The following is a 25233-nucleotide window of genomic DNA, read 5'->3' on the forward strand; positions in this document are numbered from 1 at the left end:
TCTTTCTTTTAATAATATGGTTGCTTTAGTAGTTCAGAGAAACAGCCAGTTTGGGGATTAAAAATAGTCAGGTCTCCACCTTTCTGACAATAAAGTTGTTTTCAAATTGTGTTACAAAATAAAAATAAAAAGTTCAGCCTTGCATCTAACGTAAGTTGGAAGCAAATTACTTCATTAATTTTACAGGGTGATGTTGGTAGTGGGGGGTTATATTGGCATATATATCTATGTTGAAATACATGTTTATATGAAATACATATTGTACAGATATCCCGAATAGCGTATATATTATACAACTGTTGCAGCCAGTACATCTGAATAAAATATAGTTCCTACAAGTGCCTTTGTCCATGCTTTAGAAAAATATTACTCAGAGTTTTCTGTGGAAGTTTGCCTAATGGCAGAGAAGAAAGAAGTATTCACCCAGGCCCATAAACAATAACATTTACTCATGCCTTAATTGAAATAGCTAATGAATTTTGCTTTATTTTTTGTTTAGGCGAGAAGAAGGGAGATAGTAAGTCTGACTCCCACATGTGCCTGGACCGGGAACAACCTGGCAACATTCTCTGGGGCTGATGCTCAAGTACCAAGCTATTTTTAGCACAGGAGGCGGTTGCACTCAGACCAACCAAGCTATTTTCAGCACCCAGGGCCACAATCGAACCAATCAAGCCACTGGATGTGGGAGGAAAAGGGGGAAAGAAAGTAAATGGGGAGGGAAGAATAAGCAGATGGTCACTTCTATGTGCCCTGACCAGGAATCAAACTCAGGATGTCCATATGCTGGACCAATGCTCTATCCACTGAGCCACTGTCCAGAGCCAAATTTTGCTTTCCACTGCTTAATATAAAAGGTTTCATATAAAATCAACTTAAAACTTTAATCTCCATGAAAACTAATGATACAATATAATTTTATGGCTTTATGTATCCCCTGGCAAACCAAAGATTACCCCTGAGGTGTTTTTATCTCAAAATAGATGGAAAGGTCTAAGTAGAAATTACTGAGGGGGCATGTAAACCTATCTAGATTTGGCTTTAACAAAATGTAATGAGTACACAATAATACAAGTGGTAGTGGGTGAACTATAGCCCAACACTTTACCATTATCTACAAAATATTCACCATTCCCATAGCCCACTCTTGAAAATATATTTACTATTCTCTGTTCTTTTTGTTTTAAAATACTGGACTTTGATACTTACACTGCTAGGTTGCATTAACTACAATGTTTTATATATCTTTCTAGATAAATAAATAAGTTCTTAGGAATGCAATTCTCTCTCCCCTAGTTTCAAGATAGAAATAAGTCTAACAACCTTAGTTAATTTGGAAAGATCAAAAGTTGAGTCCCTAAAGAAATAAACTGGGCCCTGGCTGGTAGGCTCAGTGGTAGAGTGTTGGCCTGGCATGCAGGAGTCCCAGGTTCGATTCCCAGCCAGGGCACACAGGGGAAGTGCCTATCTGCTTCTCCACCCCTCCCCCTCTCCTTCCTCTCTGTCTCTCTCTTCCCCTCCCGTAGCGAGGCTCCATTGGAGCAAAGATGGCCCGGGCGCTGAAGATGGCTCTATGGCCTCTGCCTCAGGCATTAGAATGGCTCTGGTTGCAACAGAGCTATGCCCCAGATGGGCAGAGCATCGCCCCCTGGTGGGCATGCCGGGTGGATCCCGGTTGGGCACATGCGGGAGTCTGTCTGACTGCCTCTCCGTTTCCATCTTTAGAAAAATACAAAAACAACAACAACAACAACAAACAAACAAATAAAGAAAAATTTAAAAATTAAAAAAAATTTAAAAAAAAAGAAATAAACGGAAGGAGATACAATTAAGTGGAATAATATGCTGTGTTCATGGATAGCAAAAATTAATATCATTAAAATGCCCATACTGCCCAAAGCAATCTATAGATTCAATGCAATTCCTATCAAGATACCAATGACCCAATGGTGTATTTCACGGAATTAGAACAAATATTTCAAACATTTATATAAAACAACAAATGACCCTGAAGAGTCACAGTAATCTTGAGAAAGAAGAACAAGGTTGAAGGAATTATGCTACCTAATATCAAAGTATACTACAACATCATAGTAATCAAAACAAGATGGTACTAGCATAAAGACAGACATATAGCTCAATGAAACAGATTAGAGAAACCAGAAATATAAATACAACTTTATGGTCAATTACAATTGACAAAGGAAGCAAGAACATACAATGGGGTAAAGAGAGTATATTTAATAAATGGCATGGTAAAATTGCATTCCAAATGCCCATCAGTGGGTAAGTGAATAAAAAAAGCTGTTGTTCATTTATACAACAGAGTACTACTTATTCATAAAAAAAAAAGGAAATCTTACATTTTGTGAGTGCATAGATGGACCTGGACAGTATTATGTTAAGTGAAATAAACCAGTCAGAAAAATATAAGTGCCATATAATTTCCTTTATATGTAAAATCTAATGAACAAAATAAACAAACAAAGGAAAACAGACTCATAGATACAGAGAATTGACTGACAGCTGTCAAAGGGGAGAAAGCTAGGGCTGATTGAGAAAAGTGAAGGGATTAAGGGAAAAAAAAACTTATAGGCAGAGACAACAGTGTGGTGATTACTAGAGGGAAAGGGGGTGAGGGAGATAGAAGAGGTAAAAGGGGGGATAAATGGTGATGGAAGGAGACTTGACTTGGGGTGCTGAACATACAATACAATATACAGATGGTTTATATGGAATTGTATACCTGAAACCTATATAATTTTATTAACCAATGGCATACCAATAAATTCACTATTTTTAAAGTTGAGCAAACGACTTCTAAAATGAGTGACAAATTTGGGCCTATTTATCTTCTCTGGCTATATAATATGTAGGTAACACTATAGTTACATATTTTAAAAAAATACTATACCTAAAGAAAGTCTAATAAATTTCCATCATATTTATTCAATTCTCTTGCTAAGAATGGAAGACATTTTTAGAATTGAAGAATAAAATGAAGGGCAACAGGTGAAAGTTTAAAGATTCTACAATACATGGTTTAGAGTAAAACCCATGGTTTAAAAGAGATACTAGCAGGCTTCCAAGTTTTAAGCTTACAGCTTTTTTGTATTGTTTTGTTTTGTTTTGTTTTTGTTTTAAAGAAGGATTAGTGTTAAGGAAAACACAGAAAAAAAGCCCAATACCTTGTGTCCTTATTTGAGACTGTGGAAAGATAGCAGCATAAATCAACTTTTTTTTTTTTTACTTGTCCCAACATCATATGATTCATAGTTATTCAGGATTTCACTCTAAAATAAGTTGTAAATATTCATAGATTGTGCAATTGGGAAAAATATCAAAACATTTTAACGGCTTTTGTGAGGGACTCTTATTTTTGAAAAAGTGCTTGTTCCCCAAGAGTTAATAATCTCAAAATTTGGAATAAAAATTAGATTGACAACCATGAAAAGTTTTCTGTACCACCAGGGGTCAGGAACCTTTTTGGCTGAGAGAACCATGAACGCCACATATTTTAAAATGTAATTCCGTGAGAGCCATACAACGACCCATGTATGTTACGCATTATCCAATAAAAATTTGGTGTTGTCCCAGAGGACAGTAGTGATTGGCTCCAGCCACCCACAACTATGAACATGAGCGGTAGGAAATGAATGTATTGTAATACATGAGAATGTTTTATATTTTTAAAGTTATTATTATTTTTTTTATTAAAGACTTGTCTGTGAGCCAGTTGCAGCCATCAAAAGAGCCACGTCTGGCTCGTGAGCCATAGGTTCCCAACCCCTGCACTAATACATGACACTCATGAATCTATCAACTATCAATCACAGTTAAAAAAGCTCTATTCTACAGTACACTTAATACCCAGTATAACCAATTAGTATTATCATACGTTGATGCAATACAAACTCATTTCCTTAAACAGCTATTGCGTTGAACTCCAAGGTTATAAATGAGCAGATATAAATTGATTTGCATGTAATAACGGTAGCAATAAACCTTTCTTGGTTCATGCAATTTTCCCCATCTGTTAACAGAGAGCAAGTTTAGGATCTATTATTCCCAAAAGGGGACTTACCCAGCTGGACATCTATAACGCTTGGCTGATTCTCCATGGGGAACAATGGCTTGGGAGGCTTGTCTGTGACTAAAGCTAGAAGAGAAAATGAAAGAAGATTATGAAAACATTGAGATAAATTACAAGAAAGATTTTATGTGTATGATATTTAATGTTTGTAGACTTTAATGGTGTGTAAACATTTATTAGACAGTATTCCTACTTGAGTTGTTACTCTATCTGTACAATATCCATTTTACAGCATATTTAGAGCACCATTGATCACTACAAATAGGCCATTTTGACAGCTACACTTTCTAACAAAGTCAAACAAATAGACTATGTTGAATGGTTTTTATAGGCTTATAAATGTAAAGAAATATAGATTTTAAAGTTATAGTCAGATAGACATTAAATCTTCATACCTCTTTTGTGGTATGATACATTCTTAATGAACTATAACCCTAATTGACATTTCTGGTGAATTTAACCTTCTACACTTCTGAATCTTAGCCCAACCTCCAAAGCAATATAGTAAAGCACTAGTATTGGTCAAATAAGTTTGCAAATATGATATATATGTTTGCTCACTTATAGTGGTCAAATAAGTTTGCAAATATGATATATACATTTGCTCACTTATAGTTTGCATTGGGTATGGGGGACAGGTTGTAAGCAGGCAGGGTCATTATAGCCTAAGTCTTAGTTTTAAGACTAAGTCTTTTAATACTAAGATCTTTTCAAAACTAAGCTTTTCCCCACACCCTTGAGTTGCATGATGTGTGTGGTGCACTCTCATGAGGAATCCCATTATGCCTCAGATAAGTTAATTTGTATCAGAGACTTCCTTGTTTGTATATTGGATTAAAGGTTTTAATTTCTACACTATAAAGTGGGGCAGAGGAGCCCATGCAGGAGGAAAGCAGAGAAAGGCCATGTGGAAGAGAGGAGAAGCAGCCAAGATGGCAGAGTGCTGAAGGAGAAGCCAGTTTGTGCAGAGTTTGTGCAGAGAGAAGGAGATGGGGAACAGAGGTGAATAAGGCTGGTGAGCTAGAAACCTTTGATTCTAGGAAATTCAGATAAGTCAGTGGCTTTGGGAGCCCCGAATGGAAAAGGGAAGTGTTTTCCCACTGTGTGTATTTCTTGCTTGCCAGGTGCAAGCTAGGATTAAAGCTAATGGCCCACCAGTTATTGGCCCCGTTGTTTCATTACCGTCCATCTGAATCAAATGCAAACCTGCATGGGCCAGGTAGCTGTGATGGTGGCCTTGGCTACTGGCCCTACATTTGGCATAGTTGGCAGGATTTGAAACAGATTATTATGGAGCCATGACCACCTTTGAATGGTGGAGTAGGGGACTGGCTGCTGTTATGGTTCCCTATGGCTGTCCTTTTGGGGACTGTAGGCTGGCTGACTTTTACAGCCATGTGTGAGGAAACCAAGAGCTCTGTGGAAGAGGCTGCCCAGGACCTGCAAACCGAGCAGTGGAAGGAGATGGAACAAACGTAGGAGAAAGAGATGCCGACCCTGGAGCTAAAGCAAGCATGGGAGGAAGTTGACCAGGTTCGTGAGATTCGCTTGGAAATGGAGCAGCTTCTGGAGAAGGCATCACAGGTTTGTGAGTTGCAGATTGCCCTGGACATTGTGGAGAGCCAGCAGTGGCAGGAGGCCAGGGTTGAGGCCGGGACTGGGGCTGCAAGGCCCATGGAGAAGAAGGCAGTGAGAGCTGGTGTTTGCAGCTCTTCTTTGGAAGATGAGGAGAATCAGGCTGGAGTTTCAATTCACAGTCTCCAGAAGATGAGAGCCCAGCAGCAAGGAATACCTACTACGCCCCTGGTAGGTCTGCGATTTTGGGACGTAGGTGTGGATGCCATCACGCTCTCTGAAGCAGAGATGGAAATGCTGACTGCCATTGCCACGGGCTCCTCTTTGGGACAGTGTAAGACCTACCAGGATGACAGGGATGATGGGGGTGGCTGAGGCTTCATGTGTGTGGACTGATTCCTGGATTATAACCAGAGTGGGCACTGGCTCCTTTGTTGGATGGACTTACAGATTTTGGACAATGTGAAATACCCTGATGGGGTTGGGGAGTGGCTTTTCTAGAGGCCCTTCCCCTGTCCCAGGAGGTTTTTCCCATGGCTAGAAAGAAGTCAGAGGACATTTTGCGGTTTTGGCAAAGTGCTCAGAGACTGGTGAAGTATACCTTTGTAATTGTTGAAATTGTATGATTTGTCATGTTGTAATTTGTGTAATGTGCCTAATTTCCCTGTGCACGAATACCTGTGCTTTAGATTGTGAAGCGAGCAAAAGGGGTGGAATATTGGTCAAATAAGTTTGTAAATATATATATATGTTTTCTCGCTTATAGTTTGCATTGGGTGTGGGGGACAGGCTGTAAGCAGGCAGGGTCTTTATAGCCTAAGGCTTAATTTTAAGACTAAGCTTTTCCCACCCTTTTAAAACTAAGATATTTTCAAAGCTAAGCTTTTTCCCACACCCTTTACTGTTGCATGATGTGGGGTGGTGCACTCTCATGAGGAATCCCATTATGCCTCAGATAAGTGACTTTGTATCAGAGACTTCCTCATTTGTATATTGGATTAAAGGTTTTTATTTCTACACTGTAAAATGGGGCAGAGGAGCTCATGCTGGGGGAGAGCAGAGAAAGGCCATGTGGAGGAGAGGAGAAGAGGCCAATATGGTGGAATACTGAAGGAGAAGCCAGTTTGTTCAGAGTTTGTGCAGAGAGAGGGAAATGGGGAGCAGAGGTGAATAAGGCTGGTGAGCTAGAAACCTTTGATTCTAGGAAACTTGGATAAGTCATTGGTTTTGGGAGACCTGAATGAAAAGGGAAGTGTTTTCCCACTGTGTGTATTTCTTGCCCACCAGGTGCAAGCTAGGATTAAAGCTAATGGCCCACCAGTTATTGGCTCCATTGTTTCATTACTGTCTGTTTGAATCAAATGTGAACCTGCACAGGCCAGGCGGCTGTGATGGTGGCCGTGGCTACTGGCCCTACAAGCCTAATAAATACTGTAGCATTTGAGCTATAAGGCTATAATGGTGACAAGAGAGGTCAATAACAAAGAAACTTTTATGAAGGAAATGGTCTCCTTCATAGACATTAAGGAGTGGAGGTGGAGAAGATTTAAAAAGGGGGAGTGAGGAAGAAGAAATGCAGGAAAGATTACCAACACAAGTGAGAGAGTTAGAATTTATCAAGCATAGTGTGATTAGAGGAGAATAATTTGGTGATAAGGATTTGGGTGGGGTGAGGTGGGGTAAAAAGCAAGATGCATATGATGTAGAGTAACTAGAACTGAAACTAGATAGATAAGATGGAGCTCAGTTCTGTAGGATCCAGAGAAACAGGCAAAAGGATTTGGACATGATATAATAAACCAGAAAGCCACTGTAGATTCATGGATCAAGAACAACAAAAGACTGAAGGCAAGTGTTATCTAAACATGATTTGCTTAATATACAGAATGGTGTGGAGAAGAACAAAACCCACTAAGAAGATGTAAGAAATGCTGTGCAGGCGGGGGAATAAAGAGTCAAAGTGGTAGAATCTGGAAAAATTAAAAAAAAGAAGCAACTTAGAGAGGCATCTGGGATAAAGAAATAAGAGAACTAGGAACACAGATAAAAAATTATTTATGACAAACCTTATATCATTATTTATATTCTAAATTATTTTTAGTTGTTCTTATAATTATGTCATGTTTTAACTATTCAACTGGACTCTTATGTGCTAAGGGCAAATGTTTTATACTTCTTTATAATTCACAGGAGACAGAATGAAGCTGGGCATATAAGAGAATCACTAAACTATCATTAATGGACTGGCTTAAGAATTTTCTGCAGACATGAGAGACATTCACCTCATATTTTTAAGAAAGTTTAGAAGAGAAAGAAAAGTTAATCACATGATAGGAAAAGATAGGAAAATATATAAATTTGGTGAGATACCCAAAATGGTTGTTGATAGCAAACAAATTCACCATAAATTCACTTAAGAAAGCTATATATATAATTAGCTTCATTTTCCTGATACTCGAATTGATTGAAAATGGAAAATTTTAGTGAATTATTCTCATTTTTTTTAACAAATTTTTATTGATGGCCACATCTTGTCTTTATGGAATCAAAGAACATATTTTCCTAACTAAGTTGATTTTGGCATAATATAGACAAATAGAACTATAATATGCATAGTCTTCATTTTTTAAATTATTTGAGTTACTCTTAATAATCTAATATTGAAATATTATTTGAAACATAAAGAATATACTTTAAACAAAATTTATATATTTGGATTCAAAATCAAGTCATAATAAATGTTCAATTTTGTTGTTGCTTGTTTTTCTTTATAATAGCAAAATATTGGAAAAAAAACAAAATATCCATCAGTAAGAAAATGGTTAAATAATATTATGGTACTTTTATATAATTATACATTATTATACAACTATTTAAAATAATTAGTTTAATTTATATACCTATTATAAAAATATCTCCATGATAAATTGTTCAATATAAAAGCAAGGTTCATTTTTTTTTTTTTTTTTTTTTCTGAAGCTGGAAACGGGGAGAGACAGTCAGACAGACTTCCGCATGCGCCCGACTGGGATCCACCCGGCACGCCAGATACTCTGACCACCAGGGGGCGATGCTCTGCCCCTCCGGGGCGTCGCTGTGCGCTGTGTTGCGACCAGAGCCACTCCAGCGCCTGGGGCAGAGGCCAAGGAGCCATCCCCAGCGCCCGGGCCATCTTTGCTCCAATGGAGCCTTGGCTGCGGGAGGGGAAGAGAAAGACAGAGAGGAAGACAGAGAGGAAGGAGGGGGGGGATGGAGAAGCAAATGGGCACTTTTCCTATGTGCCCTGGCCAGGAATCGAACCCGGGTCCCCCGCACGCCAGGCTGACGCTCCACCGCTGAGCCAACCGGCCAGGGCCTAAAAGCAAGGTTCTAAACAGTGTGCACAGTACACAATCCGTTGAATAAAATACATGACTACTTGAAAGACACACATATATGGTATGTATATATATGCATATTTAAATGTACTTGTGTAAGCATGGAATATTTCTGAATGGATACATGTGAAACTGATATTTCCTCTGAGGAGAGGAACTGGGTGGCTGAGACATGGTTAGTAATGGGGGAAGGGCAGTATGAGCAGGAGGACGAATATTTAATTTTCACTATATACCTTTTGTGCATTTGAACAGTATACATAAACTGTTTTCAAAACATGAATAAAATTAAAATTAAATTAAATGCAATCACATTTTATTTATAAAAATTACTTTGTTTTTGTTTTTGTAGAATTATTGTCATTTTGTCTTTCACATCTAGATTATAGACACAGCTTTACAAAAACTGCTCTTAGACTTATTTTCAAATGTGCTTTGCCTTCAAATGAATGAACTAAAATGGAATAGGTGGGAAGCAATCATAAGTAATATATTTCATGCTTGAAGATGAATATTTTGTCCTACTTTAATCAGAATATGAATATGGAGTCATTGTTGTCTCCTATCCTCAGCTTACCTCCTGCCATGGTCTATGACTATATTTACTTTAATTTTATTATTGTTAAATGTCAATTACTGAAGTGACATTTATTAATATTAATAATAATTTTAAGTACGTTACATTTGTAGGTAGATTGCAATTTTCAAAGTGCTTTCAAATACATTAGCTGAATTAATCTACATAATTACCTTGGGAGGTAAGGAAGATAGTTACAATTATGACTAATTTAGAGATAAAGTAAAATGAAGCTTATGCTGTCTCATTTGGAGCCCTCTGTGTCCAAAAGCCCCCAGTAGCAGGATAGATAGAAAGACAGATATAAATTGGAGGCAGGAGACTGGTAAAAATGCTCAATACTGAACCAATGGTTTTAGCCTCTTTGAGTACACACTAATTCACTAAACTAAGGTTCCTCGGTGAGTGTGCATGGCTTTTTGGCAAACAGCCCACTGAAACATGACTCCATAGGACATTCCGCACACACATTTTGTTTTGTTTTGTTTTGTTTTGTTTTTCTAAACCCATAAATGAAAGAGGATGAACCTTAACACATCCCTGTGGGATAAATGGGACTGGAACGTCATTAAATTCTAATATCATGTCTAGGCCCGAGAAACGCCAAGAAGTACAGAGCATTTGTGATGATAAAACAGGAAATGTTGCAGTTCATCTGAATCCTGACCACCAGCCAGAGACAAATCTATCAGCACCCAGCATAATTAGAGCATTTGCACATTAGCTAGAGCACATGCTGCCATTTTATTTTAAAATATCATCTGAATTTCACAATTACTCTTTGGTAAATGAAGGTGTGGGGAGGGACTGTCAATATCAAGCACCCTGAACAACAAAGTGGAGATTGATAATTTTATTAGAAAACTTATCTTGAACCTCTGGAGGGAAAAATTGGGGTCTGAGCTAGTCTTTGAATTTGCTGCTCAAGCTTGATATTTTGATGGAAATAGTGGGAGTAAGGGATGTACTTTAGTGCTACTGTCTCAGTCTACATTCCTCCCTTGCATTTCCCTTTATAGCTGCTTATGTTTAATTATCCTTAAATATACTATATAATTGCTCTACTGAGTATAACATGACACTCGTCTTAATATGCTATTTAAGCTATTACTTAAACTGCCTGCTTTTTCCTAAAGCTAGGTTTTATATGTTTGACACTAACCTCCCTGAGTAGAATTTCCAAATAAACTCTTTCTTTTCTATTGCAGACAAAGATTGTGTCTAGTGGTACAACTAGATCAATTGGTTTGACTGAAAATATTGGTCAATTTCCATAAACTAATATAATGAATCAGTAGAATTGATTGTTTGAGTGAATAAATCAGTTTGACTATAGTGCCTAAGTATTATATACTATTATTACAAGTTTCATTATCCTCTTTTCCTGTTGACTTGTCTGTTTAATTAGACTTGTCAGAGAGCCAAGAGGGAGGGAGTAGAAGGGCAGCTTGAAGAAAAGGACATTAAGTGTATCAACCCATATAATTAGGATCATAAAACAACTCATTAATTTCTATGAATAAAGCCATTATGGAATGTGTATGTTAAAGTTAATAAAAGGGATTCTTTTGTCCACTCAACACAGAAACATTGAAATCACATTTCAAAATAATTTATTTTTATCACAACATTTAACCATTCAAAATCTACCAATGTCTCCTACATTTCCAACAGGACAGAATCTAAACTGCTCAGATGGAAACACAAAGGGATTCAAACATAGCCTTAAAACAAATTTTCCTGACTCTTTTGCCACTCTCATACTTTAACAACGCTGTATATCCAAGTTACTTTACTATTTGCCCCATTAACACAGTGCATTAATTTCCAGTTCTGCATCTTAGCCTAAGCACTTTCCCTAAGTTTGGAATCATATAATAATAGTTAATGATAGTTATCATTTATTTAGTATGTACTTGTGTTAGGTACTGTTCTAAGGCATTTTTGATTAGCTTTATAGATAAATTTCCCATAGTCAAGCACCTTTTGACTAGTAAATCTGGGACCAGAACTGAGTTCAGTCTTACTTCACCATGCCCACAATGCCTCTCTAAAATCCTCCTGTTCTTTTCACCATCCTAAGTCCTATCTATCCCCCTAAAGCCAGTTTAAGTGATATATCCTCCAGAAAGTCGTTCCTAATAAAAGCGCAACTGATCTTTCCTTTCCCTGAAATCCTACAGCATTTACTATTTCTTTGAACCACTAATTTGGTTAATAGCATACATTGCTTTGAATATAAATTAAAACTCAACTTATATGGGTATGTCTACTCTCTCTAAGTAGATTTTTAAACTTCTGGAAGAAAAGGATCCTGCCTCACATAAACCACTATTTGAGATAGTGGGTGACACTGTAGAACAAATAAACATAATCTCTAAATCAACCTTCTCATGGTATTCTTTTTTTTTTTACTTTTTTAGATTTTACTTATTCATTTTTAGAGAGAGAGATGAGAGGGAGAGAAAGACAAAGAGAGAGAAGGAAGGAGGAGAAGGAAGCATCAACTCCCATATGTGCCTTGACCAGGGAAGCCCACGGTTTTGAACCAGTGACCTCAGTGTTCCAGGTAGATGTCTTCTCCACTGCACCACCACAGGTCAGGCAGTATTCTTTCTTTAAAAACAGGTGCTTCCTATAGGGTTCTTAAGTTATAATGAACAGAAGGAAGGTCTTGCGAATTTAAGCAAAAAGAGAATTTATCAGATGGATATCTCAAGGATGGACAGGATATCTGGGAAACTAAGTTTAGAGAAGGAAGAAACTAAGCCAATTCTTAGATGTATGAGCAAAAGAGACTACACAATAATTTTATCTATATCCCATCATTGAACTGAATTCATTTTAATTGGTGTTGCATTTCTTTATCCTCTTATTAAAAAAAACAACAACTTTGTTTTGTTATCTGTCTTGCTTTTGATCCTTGTGTCATTTAGATCAAGATTAAAATTCCCATGAAAGAGACACTGAATGGGCAAGTTTTGAGCTCCAGCCCTAGCCAAGACTGCATGCACACCTTAAGGAAAAGAAAAATCCTCTAATGCAGGATTTCTCAACCTGAGCAGTATCAACTTTCAGTGACAAATAATTCTCTGTCGTGACTTGTTCTAGAATGATGTTTAACATCATCGTTGTCTTCCACCCACTAAGTGCCAGGTAGCATATCCCCCAGTTGCGGCAACTAAATATCTCTCCACACATTGGCAAATGCCGCTTGGGGATCACCCTTGGTTAAGAAACACTGTCATTCAGCGAACTTGGGTTACATGATATTCTAAGGTAATTGAAGATTTTGGAAAAGAAGACTTGGGAATAGTTTTCATGTGGGAAAACAAAATGGAGGTCCTTACTAAGAAAATTGGATCTAAAGAGAGCCAGGGGATCTTATTAGTACCCTTAAATGTTTCCTGTAATCATGAATGGAGATTAACCAAATCTAGCCAAAATAGTTGACTAGTTTTAAGATTTCATAAGTTAAACACAAAATAAATCCAGAAATTTCTGAGTTGTGGAAACATCATAAGCACAATAGTTTCTTTGGAAAGTAATCTCTTTCTACATAGACTTTTTAATTTTGAATTATGATTCACACCATTCACTGGCCACTTAGTGAATCTAAATTCCCATATATTATAAATATTTAATTACTAGGATTACTAGTCTGAGGAACCCTTAAATTAGGTAATCATCTAGAAAAAATACAAAACAAACACAATTACTTAATATTCATCATTATTCCTCCAAACTTATATGCCCAAACAAGACCAGTTTTTAATATAATGTTTCTAATTTACACTGTTTCATCATTTTGCATACCCTACTTTGGCGAAGTTTCTTCTCTAGCCTGATTTTAGTCAACCAAGGTTATGTCCTTCTAATCAAAACTTGCACAAAGAAGTCTCTATGACTAAAAGCTTAGTATGAACTTAAGACATTTGTACCCAACTCCATGGAATTTACCATTTTTAAGAGTTTGGTAAAGCTTTCATCAGTAACTATTTTCCCCCTACACTACACATATTATATGTTGTTTAGAGTTTTTCTTTAGCTTTGCAATGTTTTTAAATAATTTCAGAAATGTTTAAGTACATTAACATATTTTATAATTAAATAATTTTTGCTTAATTTCTGACATTTAGGTAAGCATACTCTGTATATTTACAGTTGACAATTAAAAACATTAAGAAATAAAAAATATAAATTGGCATTTATCTAAAACAGATTTATATAACATTTAAGTTAATAATGAATTCATATATTTATATGTGTATAAATGTTAATCAATGCATTTGTAAGTATACATCAACTTTTGTAAATCTGTAAGTTTTAATGCATTGAAAGACATTCTCTTATTGGATTTATGCATAATTTGAACTATTTCTATTTATTTAATAATTTTACATGCACATGTGTGTAGAATTCTTCAATTTTAGAAATCAGAATCAGGTTATTTAAATAATTTTTTGCTTATCTAACTGACAAGGAGTTTTGGAATGCATTCTTAATGAGAAAAAGGTACTTCCGTACCTATCCACCTTCTTTTACCAAAGTATATTTTTACATTAGGAACTGTTGATTTTTTTACTTTTAAAAATATATACCATTGAATACTACTCAGTCATAAGAAATGATGACAATGGATCATTTACAACAACATGGATGGATCTTGATAGCATTATACAGAGTGAAATAAGTAAATCAGAAAAAACTAAGAACTGCATGATTCCATACATAGTTGGGACATAAAAACGAGACTAAGAGACATGGACAAGAGTGTGGTGGTTACGGAGTAGGGGGGAAGGAGAGAGGGGGGGGAAGGGGAGGGGCACAAAGAAAGCCAGATAGAAGATGATGGAAGACAATTTGACTTTGGGTGATGGGTATGCAACATAATCAAATGTCAAAATAACCAGATGTTTTCTCTGAACATATGTACCTTGATTTATTAATGTCACCCCATTAAAGTAAAAAAAATAAAAAAGATAAAAAAAAACAAAATATAAAGAAATAATTTAGTATAAATGAAACTTGAAAAAAAATATAAGTGTAAGATACAATTATTAAGAAATCAGTTATGAAGTGAGACTAAGAGACATTGATAAGAGTGTGGTGGTTACTGGGGGAGGGGGGAGAGGGAGAGGAAAAGGGGGAGGGGGAGGGGCACAAAGAAAACTAGATAGAAGGTGACAGAGGACAATCTGACTTTGGGTGATGGGTATGCAACATAATTGAACAACAAGATAACCTGGACATGTTATCTTTGAATATATGTATCCTGATTTATTGATGTCGCCCCATTAATAAAATTATTAAAAAAATAAAAAAAGAAATCAGTTATGTTATTATTAATTATTTTAAAATTATCGAATTAAAAGAAGGTATCTGTACCTCCTCTTCTACAGCTAGCTTCTTTTGAAAGATTGTCTGTAAATGTGGAATGACAGGTTTTAATACTTAGTAGGTAATTAAATATCAGGCAAATGTTGGGCCCCAGGACTCTTCCCTGAACTCCGGGCTACACAGTGGTGTTGGTAAACAGACAGGGTGGTTACCAGGAGAAGTTAAAACAGATAAAGTTATTTTCCTCAAGATTCCAACAAGCATTGTTTTGAGTGATTATTGTATTCTTAATATCTTAAAAATAAGAATGCAAGTATATCTTAAACTAAAAACAAAACAAAATACAAAAACATTAATGACCATTAAAAGTCAAGCTTTGTTTTTATTTCAGCTTGTTATTAACTCTATCAATTAAGCACTATAGCAATTATTTTTATTTATTTATTTTTGTGACAGAGACAGAGAAAGAGAGAGGGGCAGTTAGAGATAGATAGACAGGAAGAAAGAGATGAGAAGCGTCGATTCTTTGTTGTGGCACTTTAGTTGTTCATTGATTGCTTTCTCATATGTGCCTTGACTGTGGGCCTTCAGCAGACCGAGTGACCCCTTGCTCAAGCCAGTGACCTTGGGTTCAAGCTGGTGAGCCTTGCTCAAACCAGGTGAGCCTGTGCTCAAGCTAGCTACCTTGTGGTTTCAAATCTGGGTCGTCGGTGTCCCAATCTAATGTTCTACCCACTGAGCCACCGCCTAGTCAGGCAAGCACTAGAGCAGGAGTCTCAAACTCAACTCAGCATGTGGGCCGCAGAGCAAGATCACAGCCCTTCGGAGGGCCGCACTAGGTCTACAAAAGGCAACTGTTACGCAACACTTTTCTCACTGCAGTTGAAAACAAAAAAAAAATCAGTACAACAAGCACAATCGTACATGCAGTTTACTCAGTGTCACAAAACAACCAGAAACTGTAGTTCGCATCATAACTGCTGTTAACTAAGCTAATATCTAGCTAGGATGCTAGAGAAATGAAAAATACAAGTAGGCCCCTAGGCTTACTTAATTTTATCCAAAATATTTTGAACTTTGTGGATTAGTCTGCGGGCCACACAAAATTGTTCGGCGGGCCACATGCAGCCCGCGGGCCATGAGTTTGAGACCCCTGCACTAGAGAAATTCATTTCTTATAAATATTTCTCCACCAAAATTCTAATATTCTCTGCCTTATTTAAAACAGGAAAGGACAGACTGACATATTATATGTTTATCAACTTTATCCAAAGAGAATATGTATTCTTTAGGTGCTCCATCTATAATAGAAAGTTTGTGAAGAGTTCAGATTAAAAGAGAAAGCCATCCTGCCTGACCAGGTGGTGGAGCATTGACCTGGGACATTGAGGACCCAAGTTCGAAACCCAGGGGTTGCCAGCTTGAACACAGGCTCAATAGCTTGAGCTCAGGCTCACCAGTTTGAGCATGGGGACTCTGGCTTTAGTGTAGGATCATAGACATGTTTCTATGGTCTTTAGCTTGAGATCAAAGGTTGCTGCCTTAAGCCCAAGGTAGCTGACTTGAGCAAAAGGTCACTGGCTCAGTTGCAGGACCCTGGTCAAGGCACATACGAGAAGCAATCAATGAACAACTAAAGTGATATAACTATGAGCTGTATCATCTCTCTCTCAGTCTGTCCGTCTGTCTGCCCATCTGTCTGTCTGTCTCTCTCTCTTTCTCTCTCACACAAAAAAATCCTTACAAACTTCATTAAGAATAATTTCTTGCCCTGGCCGGTTGGCTCAGCGGTAGAGCGTCGGCCTAGCGTGCGGAGGACCCGGGTTCGATTCCCGGCCAGGGCACACAGGAGAAGCGCCCATTTGCTTCTCCACTCCTCCGCCGCGCTTTCCTCTCTGTCTGTCTCTTCCCCTCCCGCAGCCAAGGCTCCATTGGAGCAAAGATGGCCCGGGCGCTGGGGATGGCTCTGTGGCCTCTGCCTCAGGCGCTAGAGTGGCTCTGGTCGCAACATGGCGATGCCCAGGATGGGCAGAGCATCGCCCCCTGGTGGGCAGAGCGTCGCCCCTGGTGGGCGTGCTGGGTGGATTCCGGTCGGGCGCATGCGGGAGTCTGTCTGACTGTCTCTCCCCGTTTCCAGCTTCAGAAAAATGAAAAAAAAAAAAAAAAAGAATAATTTCTTTTGTTAAATCGTTATTATTGATGGTGTTGGCTCTTACATTATATTTGGAGGATAAAATTCCTTAAAACCGCAGAGTTGTAGAAAGTGCTTTTAAAACAGACATATTTTTATTGCATTAAAAAATAATCCTGCCATCATTTGAAGCCATTTGCAATTACAAGATGTTCTTGGGTTACAGCAAAGATTCATTTCTACAACAGTGGCATGACGCGAATTTTGGTGTAAGTAGAAATACACCCTAACACAGATGGAACATTTGCACTTTTAACAGTCTAAAATGGTGTAGGTAAGCATACTGGGGGATGCCAACTCCCTCACTCATACACCAAGTTACTGCATGTTCTTCCTTCACACACAATCAAACTACTTTGCCCACATAGTCCATAAGTACAATGCTAATAGCATAAGCCAAAACACTCACGTCTCAATTTTTTAAAGTTTTTATGGGAGTGTGCATCGTAAACTTGAAGCGTCATATGTCGAGACTGTCGGAACACAAGGACCTCTGTATTTTCCTTTACTAGCATATAACTTAAAGCCAGATATTTTCTTTCACAGCATAAATGATCCTTTAACATGTAGATGAAATTTGCCTGGGATGTCATGAGCAAGTTTGCCCTTACACAGCTCAGGGTTTCTATAGCTACTGCTCTGGGCATCTTGCTCAGAGTGTGCATCTTGCCTTGCAATTCAGTGGATGTGCCTTGAGAATTGTGAATAGTCAGGGTTGCTGTGAAGTTGTCCTGAGGTGTTTTTTCCTTTAGATTCCATATTTATTTCCAGTAATATTTGATTTTTGAGCAGTATGAGAGTTTTAGGAAAGTTTGAGGATAAAGACAGGACAATTTCTTCTCAAAGCCATTTGACACAAGGTCCTTCTTTGGAGAGAAGCATGTTTATCCAGCACAAATCTGCCAAGATATAAAACGACTTCTTCAATTTTGAAAAAAAAATACAAATTTAGGGGAAATGAAAACTTAAACAGAGGTTCTAATTGTAGTTTTTTTCTTCTTCTCTCTTTTCACAGAGCATGCTTTTTCTTCACTTTGTCTTTACCCCCTCAAGTAAGATTTCACCTTCTGTCTCTAAAATAGTACTCCCTAGACTCCTACCTTGTTGATGTCCAACACATTCCAAATATGAGTATTACCAAATTATATGAGATAGTGGACTTCTGGGTTCCACACAGAACTTGAGATGTACTAAACATTAAAATAAATATGAAAGATTAAACATAAAGAATGGATAAAATTTAAATTTGTTTAACTTTATGGATATATAATGGAAATATAACATTATGTAAGTTTAAGGTGTACAATATGTTGATTTGATGCACTTATAAATCGCAAAATTATTACTACCACCATAGTTTTAACTAACACTCCATCATGCCTCATATTTACCATTTCTTGTTGTTGTGAGAACTAAGATTTAAGATCTATCCTCTTAGCAACTTTCAAGTATATGGATGGTACAGTATTATTAACAATAAGCCAATATGCTGTGCATTAAATCCCCAGAATTTATTTATCTTCCACCTGGGAGTTTGTACTCTTTCACTAACTCCCTATTTTTCCCCTCACTCCAAACCTTGGCAACCACCATTTTATTCTATTTCTATCAGTTCCACTTATTCTAGATTCTGAAAATAAATTATATCACCAAGTATTTCTCTGCCTAATTTTATTTAGCATAATGAACACAAGACCCATCTATGTTGTCACAAATGACAGAATTTCCTTCTGCATCAAAGCTGAATACTATTCATATATATAACATCTTTATGGCATGGATCAATTTTTAACTTGCATCAAGATCCTGATTTGGATCTGTGATTAAAATTCCCTCATATTCTAGAAACTTGACACAGATAGCAGTGTTTAAGAACATAAGAAGATACACATGAATAGATAATGCTTGAGCTACACAAACTTTTATTTGTCTAGTACATCTGGCTATTATGACATATAAAGAAATTAAAAGGCAGAAAAATAAAGGATTGGCTGAATATCATATTGAATAGTAGTGCCAAAGAAAACCAAAACTGATGTTTCCTGAATTGAAGTTTAATATTTTGTCAATGCACCATGACTAACACTGCTTAAGCATACAATACATGCCAAGCTCTTGTACACTCATTCCCACATTAAATCCCCACAATGTACAAAGTAATTCTTACTATTATCAATATTTAACAGATGGAATAAATGAGGCTAAAAGACTTGCCTCAAGTAATATTTCTGATAAATATATTATGGGTCCATGATTCAATTTAAGTCTATTTGACTTTTGAGTCTTAGCTTATAGCCACTACTTCATAAAGTCACTCCTTTTCCTTGTCATTTGATCTAAGCCTGTTTCTTCTTAATTTAAAATGTAGCCTGTTCTTCTGTAAGCATCACTAAAAAATAGAAATTTTATTGAATTGATAGGCTTTATGGTATGAAATGACAGAATAATTTTAGCTGTATCTACACAATTCTACAGGTTAAAAAGTGGGATGGGAATTCTATCTTAGATTACTTAGTGGCATTCCTTATTTCAATCTTAACAAAATTTATAGTTCTTTTTTTTATAGAAAAGTACTGTAGTAAACAAGTGTGTGACTATGCTGGGATTAAAGACGTAAAGTACACATTTGAAGAACACAAAGTGTTATATCAAAAGGGTTAATGTAGCACAGAAGATGGGCATATATAAATGGTTGTAGTAAATGACAGGAAGTGGTAATTTGTTGTTGTTTTAATTTCATTGCTGTTGTAACAAGTTACCACAAACTTAGTGGTTAAAAACAACACATTTAAGGGGGTCCATGATTATAGCAGAGTAGAGTGGATACTAAACTCACCTCCTTCCAGGACCAAGCTGGAATTACAACTAAATTTAAGAACACTCATCCTGAATAACTAACTCAAGATTAGATGAAGAGGAGTCTTATAACCTAGGACTTATAGATTAAACTACACTGAGACTAGTAAGAAGGGCAGAGATGCAAAAAGGGCTGCTCTCTGCTCCCACAATCAGTGGCTGAGGTTCCAGAAGGATATCTCTGATGTGTGGGGTGAGGTTCATACTTAGAAGTGTGGGTTTTAAACTCCAAGCTGGACTCCAGCTCAGAACACCAGAGCCAAAAAAGCATCCACATTCCATTGGGCAGTAAAAATCAGTGAGGTTTCTTCTGCCAAAGAGAGCTAGGAGTCCACAGAGATGCAGACAAACACTTAAAGAGCCAACACACAAAATCTCTTTCATAACCATTTACACTGGACTTGGTGGAGTGCTATGCAGACTAGTGATGTATGAGAAGAGCCCTAAGTTGGTAGCTCTGGGGAGGAACATGGTGGAGGAGAGCTACCACAGCTCCTGTGCTGAGATATTCTCCAACACTGCTGTCTTCTTCTTTCTTAGGTAAAGCACTCTCCTCTTTGCATCATTTGCCTGGGGGAAAGCGACTTCCCCAACCTTGAGAATTTCTCTCTCTCCACCCTACAGAGATTTGGCCCTGCTGAGGAATGAGTAGCCTTGGCTGAGTAGTGCAGTTCTAGACAGACTTGGGGGGCGTAACAGTGATTTGATTGTCTGGTTTTGAGGTGGGACCTGTTCCCTTCACTTTCACTAGAATCTTACTGGTGCTTTCCACACATGGGAGAGTCAGCAGAACCATTTTCCTGGCTTCCTACCCAACTCCCCAACTCCTAGCAGCTCTGCCTTGCTGAGGTCAGAGGAAAAATCTGAAACAGACCAAGAACTGTGGCTCTGGGGTGGGGGCTATACCATCACTGTTGCTGAATCCTGACATGTACCTCACCCTCAGGGGAGATCAATTGCCTCATCTTCCAGACTCCACCACAGGCTCTTTTAAGTGACTGAACCTAACAGGCATCTAGCAGACTGAAGCAGTCAGAGGAAGAACTCAGGGTAGTTTGGATCTTTTGCTGATCTTCCCCCAGGTCCGATGTTGGTAAAAGCTAGCCTTGCTGTGCAGCTTGGTCTTTCCACATGCACCTATGCACAGCAGAGGCAGCCACAAACTTTGAATCACTAATAGCTACAAACAGGTTGCTGAGGTCCAGTCACAGGCAGCAACTTACATTATATTGTACCAGGTACCCTCCTAAGAGGCCCACAACCAACCTACCTAGTGGCCAGCTTCAGACAACATCAGTACAGGATCCAATAAACTTTAAAAGAAGTGAAATCTAAAGGGAGAGCTTGTCAGGCACCAAACCCAGATGAAGTGAAATCTTATTCCTATCATCAGCACCTGCACATCATTTCACCCACATAGGTTGACGTAGAGCCTCATAGTCAGCCAACCTGAGGGTTGATCCCATGCACAAAAGCCAATAGTAATCAGGACATAACTACAATACAAAAGCTTATATAATTCATACTAGGGCCATTTCTAGAGTACCCAGCTCAGATGAATAATGAGTCCACACCACTATACCAACAAAACACCAATAAGACCACCCTATGAAGACTGGGAATCAAAGCAGATCTATCTAATACATAGAAGCATACACAAAGAGGCAGCCAAAACTGAGAGAAAATTAAATAGGACCCAAGTGACCAAACAGAAGAAATCTACAGAAAAAGAGCTACATAAAGTGGGGATAAGTGATTTATTAGATATAGAATTCAAAGTAAGGGTTATTTGGATGCTCAAAAAACAAAGTGAGAATTTTAAGAAAGATATAACAAGTATAAGAAAGGACACAGAAACCATAAAAAGAAAACAGTCAGGAATAAAGAATACAATATCTAACATCAAAAATACACTGGAAAGAATAAACAATAGATTGGATAATACAGAGGATGGAATAAGCAATTTGTAATATAAGATAGAATAAAGCCATCCTATTAGAGTAGCAAAAGGAAAAACAGAGAATCATAAAGAATGAGGAGTGTTTAAGAGACCTTTCAAACAACATGAAATAGAGCAATATCCATATCATCGGGATCCAGGAGAAGAGAGAAAGCAAGAGATAAAGAACCTGTTTGAAGAAATAATGACCAAGTATTTCCCTAACCTGGTGAAGGTAAAAGACACATGGGTTCAGGAAGTGCAGAGTCCCAAACAGGATGGACCCAAAGAGGCTGACACTAAGACACATCATAATTAAAATAGCAAAAGTTAAAAACAAAGATAAAATCTTAAAGGTAGCAAGACAAAAGCAATTAGTTATTTACAGTGAGCTCCTATAAGGCTGTCAGTTGACTTATCAAGAAAAACATTTCAGACCAGAGAAAATTGGCATGAAATATTCAAAGTGATGGAAAGCAAGGACCTACAAACAAGTTTCCTTTATCCAGCAAGGTTATCATTTAAAATCAAAGGAGAAATAAAGATATTCCCATACAAGAAAAAGCTAAAAGAAGTCTGTACCACCAAACTAGTATTACAAGAAATGTTAAAGAGCCTGAAAAAGAAGAAAAAGAAGAAGAAGAAGAAGAAGAAGAAGAAGAAGAAGAAGAAGAAGAAGAAGAAGAAGAAGAAGAAGAAGGGGAGGAAGAAGGGGAGGAAGAGAAGGAGGAGGAGGAGGAGGAGGAGGAGGAGGAAGGGGAGGAGGAGGAACAGAGAAAGACATTAAAAGAATAAAATGACAATAATATGTGCCTATCAGTATTCATTTTAAATGTAATGACTTATACCTTGATTGGCTCAAGCGAGTTGGCTTCAGAAACTGAGGATGGCTCCACGGCCTCCACCTCAAGCTCTAGAAAAAAAAATGGCTTGGTTGCTGAGCAACAGCACCACACCAGATGGGCTAGTGGGCTTGCCGTGTGGATCTCTGTTGGGGTACATGTGGGATGTCTCTCTGCATCCCCTCCTTTCACTAAACAAACAAACAAACAAACAAACAAATAAATGTAATGGCTCAAATGTTCCAATCAAAAGGCAGTGTAGCTGTATGGATGAGAAAGCAAGACCCATATACAGTGTGTCTGTAAAGTCATGGTGCACTTTTGACCAGTCACAGGAAAGCAACAAAAGACGATAGAAATGTGAAATCTGTACCAAATAAAAGGAAAACTCTCCCAGTTTCATTCCTATTCAGTGCAGTTTGATGTGGGCTCACACACAGATTTTTTAGGGCTCCTTAGGTAGCTATCCCGTATAGCATCTACAGACTCGTCACTGACTGATGGCCTACCAGAATGGGGTTGATACACACAAACTGAAAGTAAAAAGATGGAAAAAGTTATTTTATGCAAATGGAATAAAAAAAAAACTGGGGTAGCAATACTTATACCTGACAAAATAGATTTTAAAACAAAGGTTATAGTAAAAGATAAAGAAAGACACTACATAATGATAAAGGGAGCAATCCAACAACAGCACATAACCTTTACAAACATTTATGGGCCCAATGTAGAAACATCTAAATATGTAAAGCAAAACTTGATAGACATAAAAGGAGAGATCAACAGTAATATAGTGATGGGGGATTTTAACACCCCATTGATATCAATGGATATATTTTCCAGAGAGAAAATGAACAAGGAAATGGCAGTCTTAAATGACTCATTAGATTAGCTAGACTTAATTGATATTATCAGGGCATTTTACCCCAAAGCAGCAGAATATACATTCTTTTCAAGTATACAATGAAACATTTTTAGGAAAGAAGACTTGTAAGGACACAAAACAAATCTCAAAAAATATAAGAAGATTGACAAAGCATCTTTTTTTACCATAATGGTGTGAAACTTGATATCACTCAGAAGTAAAAAAAAAGTACACAAACACATGGAGGCTACATAACATGTTACTAACAATATATGGGTTAACAATGAAATCAAGGAACAAATCAAAATACACCTTGAAACAAATGTAAATGAGAACATAGCAAACCAAAATCATTAGGACATAGAGAAAGCAATCCTTAGAAGATAATTCATAGCATTAGAGACCTACCTCAAGAAACAAGAAAAATATCAAATGAGCAATCTAACTACACTTAAAGGAACTTGGAAAAGAACAACACACAAAGCCCAAAGTGAGTAGAAGGAAGGAAATACTAAAGATAAGAGCATAAATAAAATAAATAGACACTAAAAAACAATACAAAAGATCAAGAAAATGAAGAGCTGGTTCTATAAAAAGATAAATAAGATTGATAAACCTTTAAACATACTAATTAAGAAAAAAGAATGAAAGGATCCCAATAAATATATAAAATCAGAAATGAAAGAGGAGAAAAAAACAACAGACACCAAAGAAATACAAGGCACTGTAAGAAAATATTATGAACAACTATATGCCAACAAATTGGACAATCTGCATGAAATAGATAAATTCCTGAAAACATAGAATCTGCCAAAACTGAATCAGGAAGTATAAGAGAATCTAAAGAGACAGTTTAGAGCTAGTAAAATTGAAGCAGTAATCAAAAAAATGTCCAAGAAACAAAGTCCTGGACTGGATGGCTTCACTAGTGAAGTTTACCAAACATTCAAATAATTAATAACAATCATCCTTCTCAAACTATTCCAAAAAATTCAAGAGGAGGGAAGTGTCCCAAGCTCATTTTACGAGGCCAGCATTATTGTAATTCCAAAACCAGATAAAGACACTACAAAGAAAGTTATAAGCCAACGTCCATGATCAACATAGACACTAAAATGTTAAAAAAAAATTAACAAACCATATACAGCAATATATTTAGAAGGTTATACACCATAATAAAGTGGAATTTATTTGCATGATACAAGGTTGGTAAAACATTCACAAACTAAAAAACATAATAAAGCACATAAGCAAAATAAAGGATAAAAATCACATGATCATATCAATAGATGCAGAAAAAGCATTCGATAAAATCCAGCACCCATTTATGTTAAAAACTGTCATCAAAATAAGAACAGAAGAAACATATCTCAATATAACCAAGGTAATATATGACAAACCCACAGCCAATATCATACTCAACAGGCAAAAACTAAAAGTAATTTCCTTAAGATCAGAAACAAGGCAGGGATGTCTGGTATTACCACTATAATTCAATAAAATACTAGAAGTCCTAGCCATGACAATCAAAGAAGACTAAATAAAAGGCATCCAAATTGGAAAGGAAGAAAAAGTACT

The 25233-nt window shown here is 37.1% G+C and overlaps 1 protein-coding gene across 1 annotated transcript in view; it reads right to left on the reverse strand.

The window, feature by feature from the left end:
- IL1RAPL2 (interleukin 1 receptor accessory protein like 2) overlaps positions 1–25233 on the reverse strand; it is a 583210-nt gene that overhangs the window by 324027 nt on the left and 233950 nt on the right. Inside the window, exon 5 of the mRNA XM_066357822.1 lies at positions 4085–4159. Coding sequence (XP_066213919.1) covers positions 4085–4159 — 75 coding nt within the window. The remainder of the gene's footprint in view (positions 1–4084; positions 4160–25233) is intronic.

Source organism: Saccopteryx leptura, chromosome X (assembly GCF_036850995.1).
Source record: "Saccopteryx leptura isolate mSacLep1 chromosome X, mSacLep1_pri_phased_curated, whole genome shotgun sequence".
Lineage (NCBI taxonomy): Eukaryota > Metazoa > Chordata > Mammalia > Chiroptera > Emballonuridae > Saccopteryx > Saccopteryx leptura.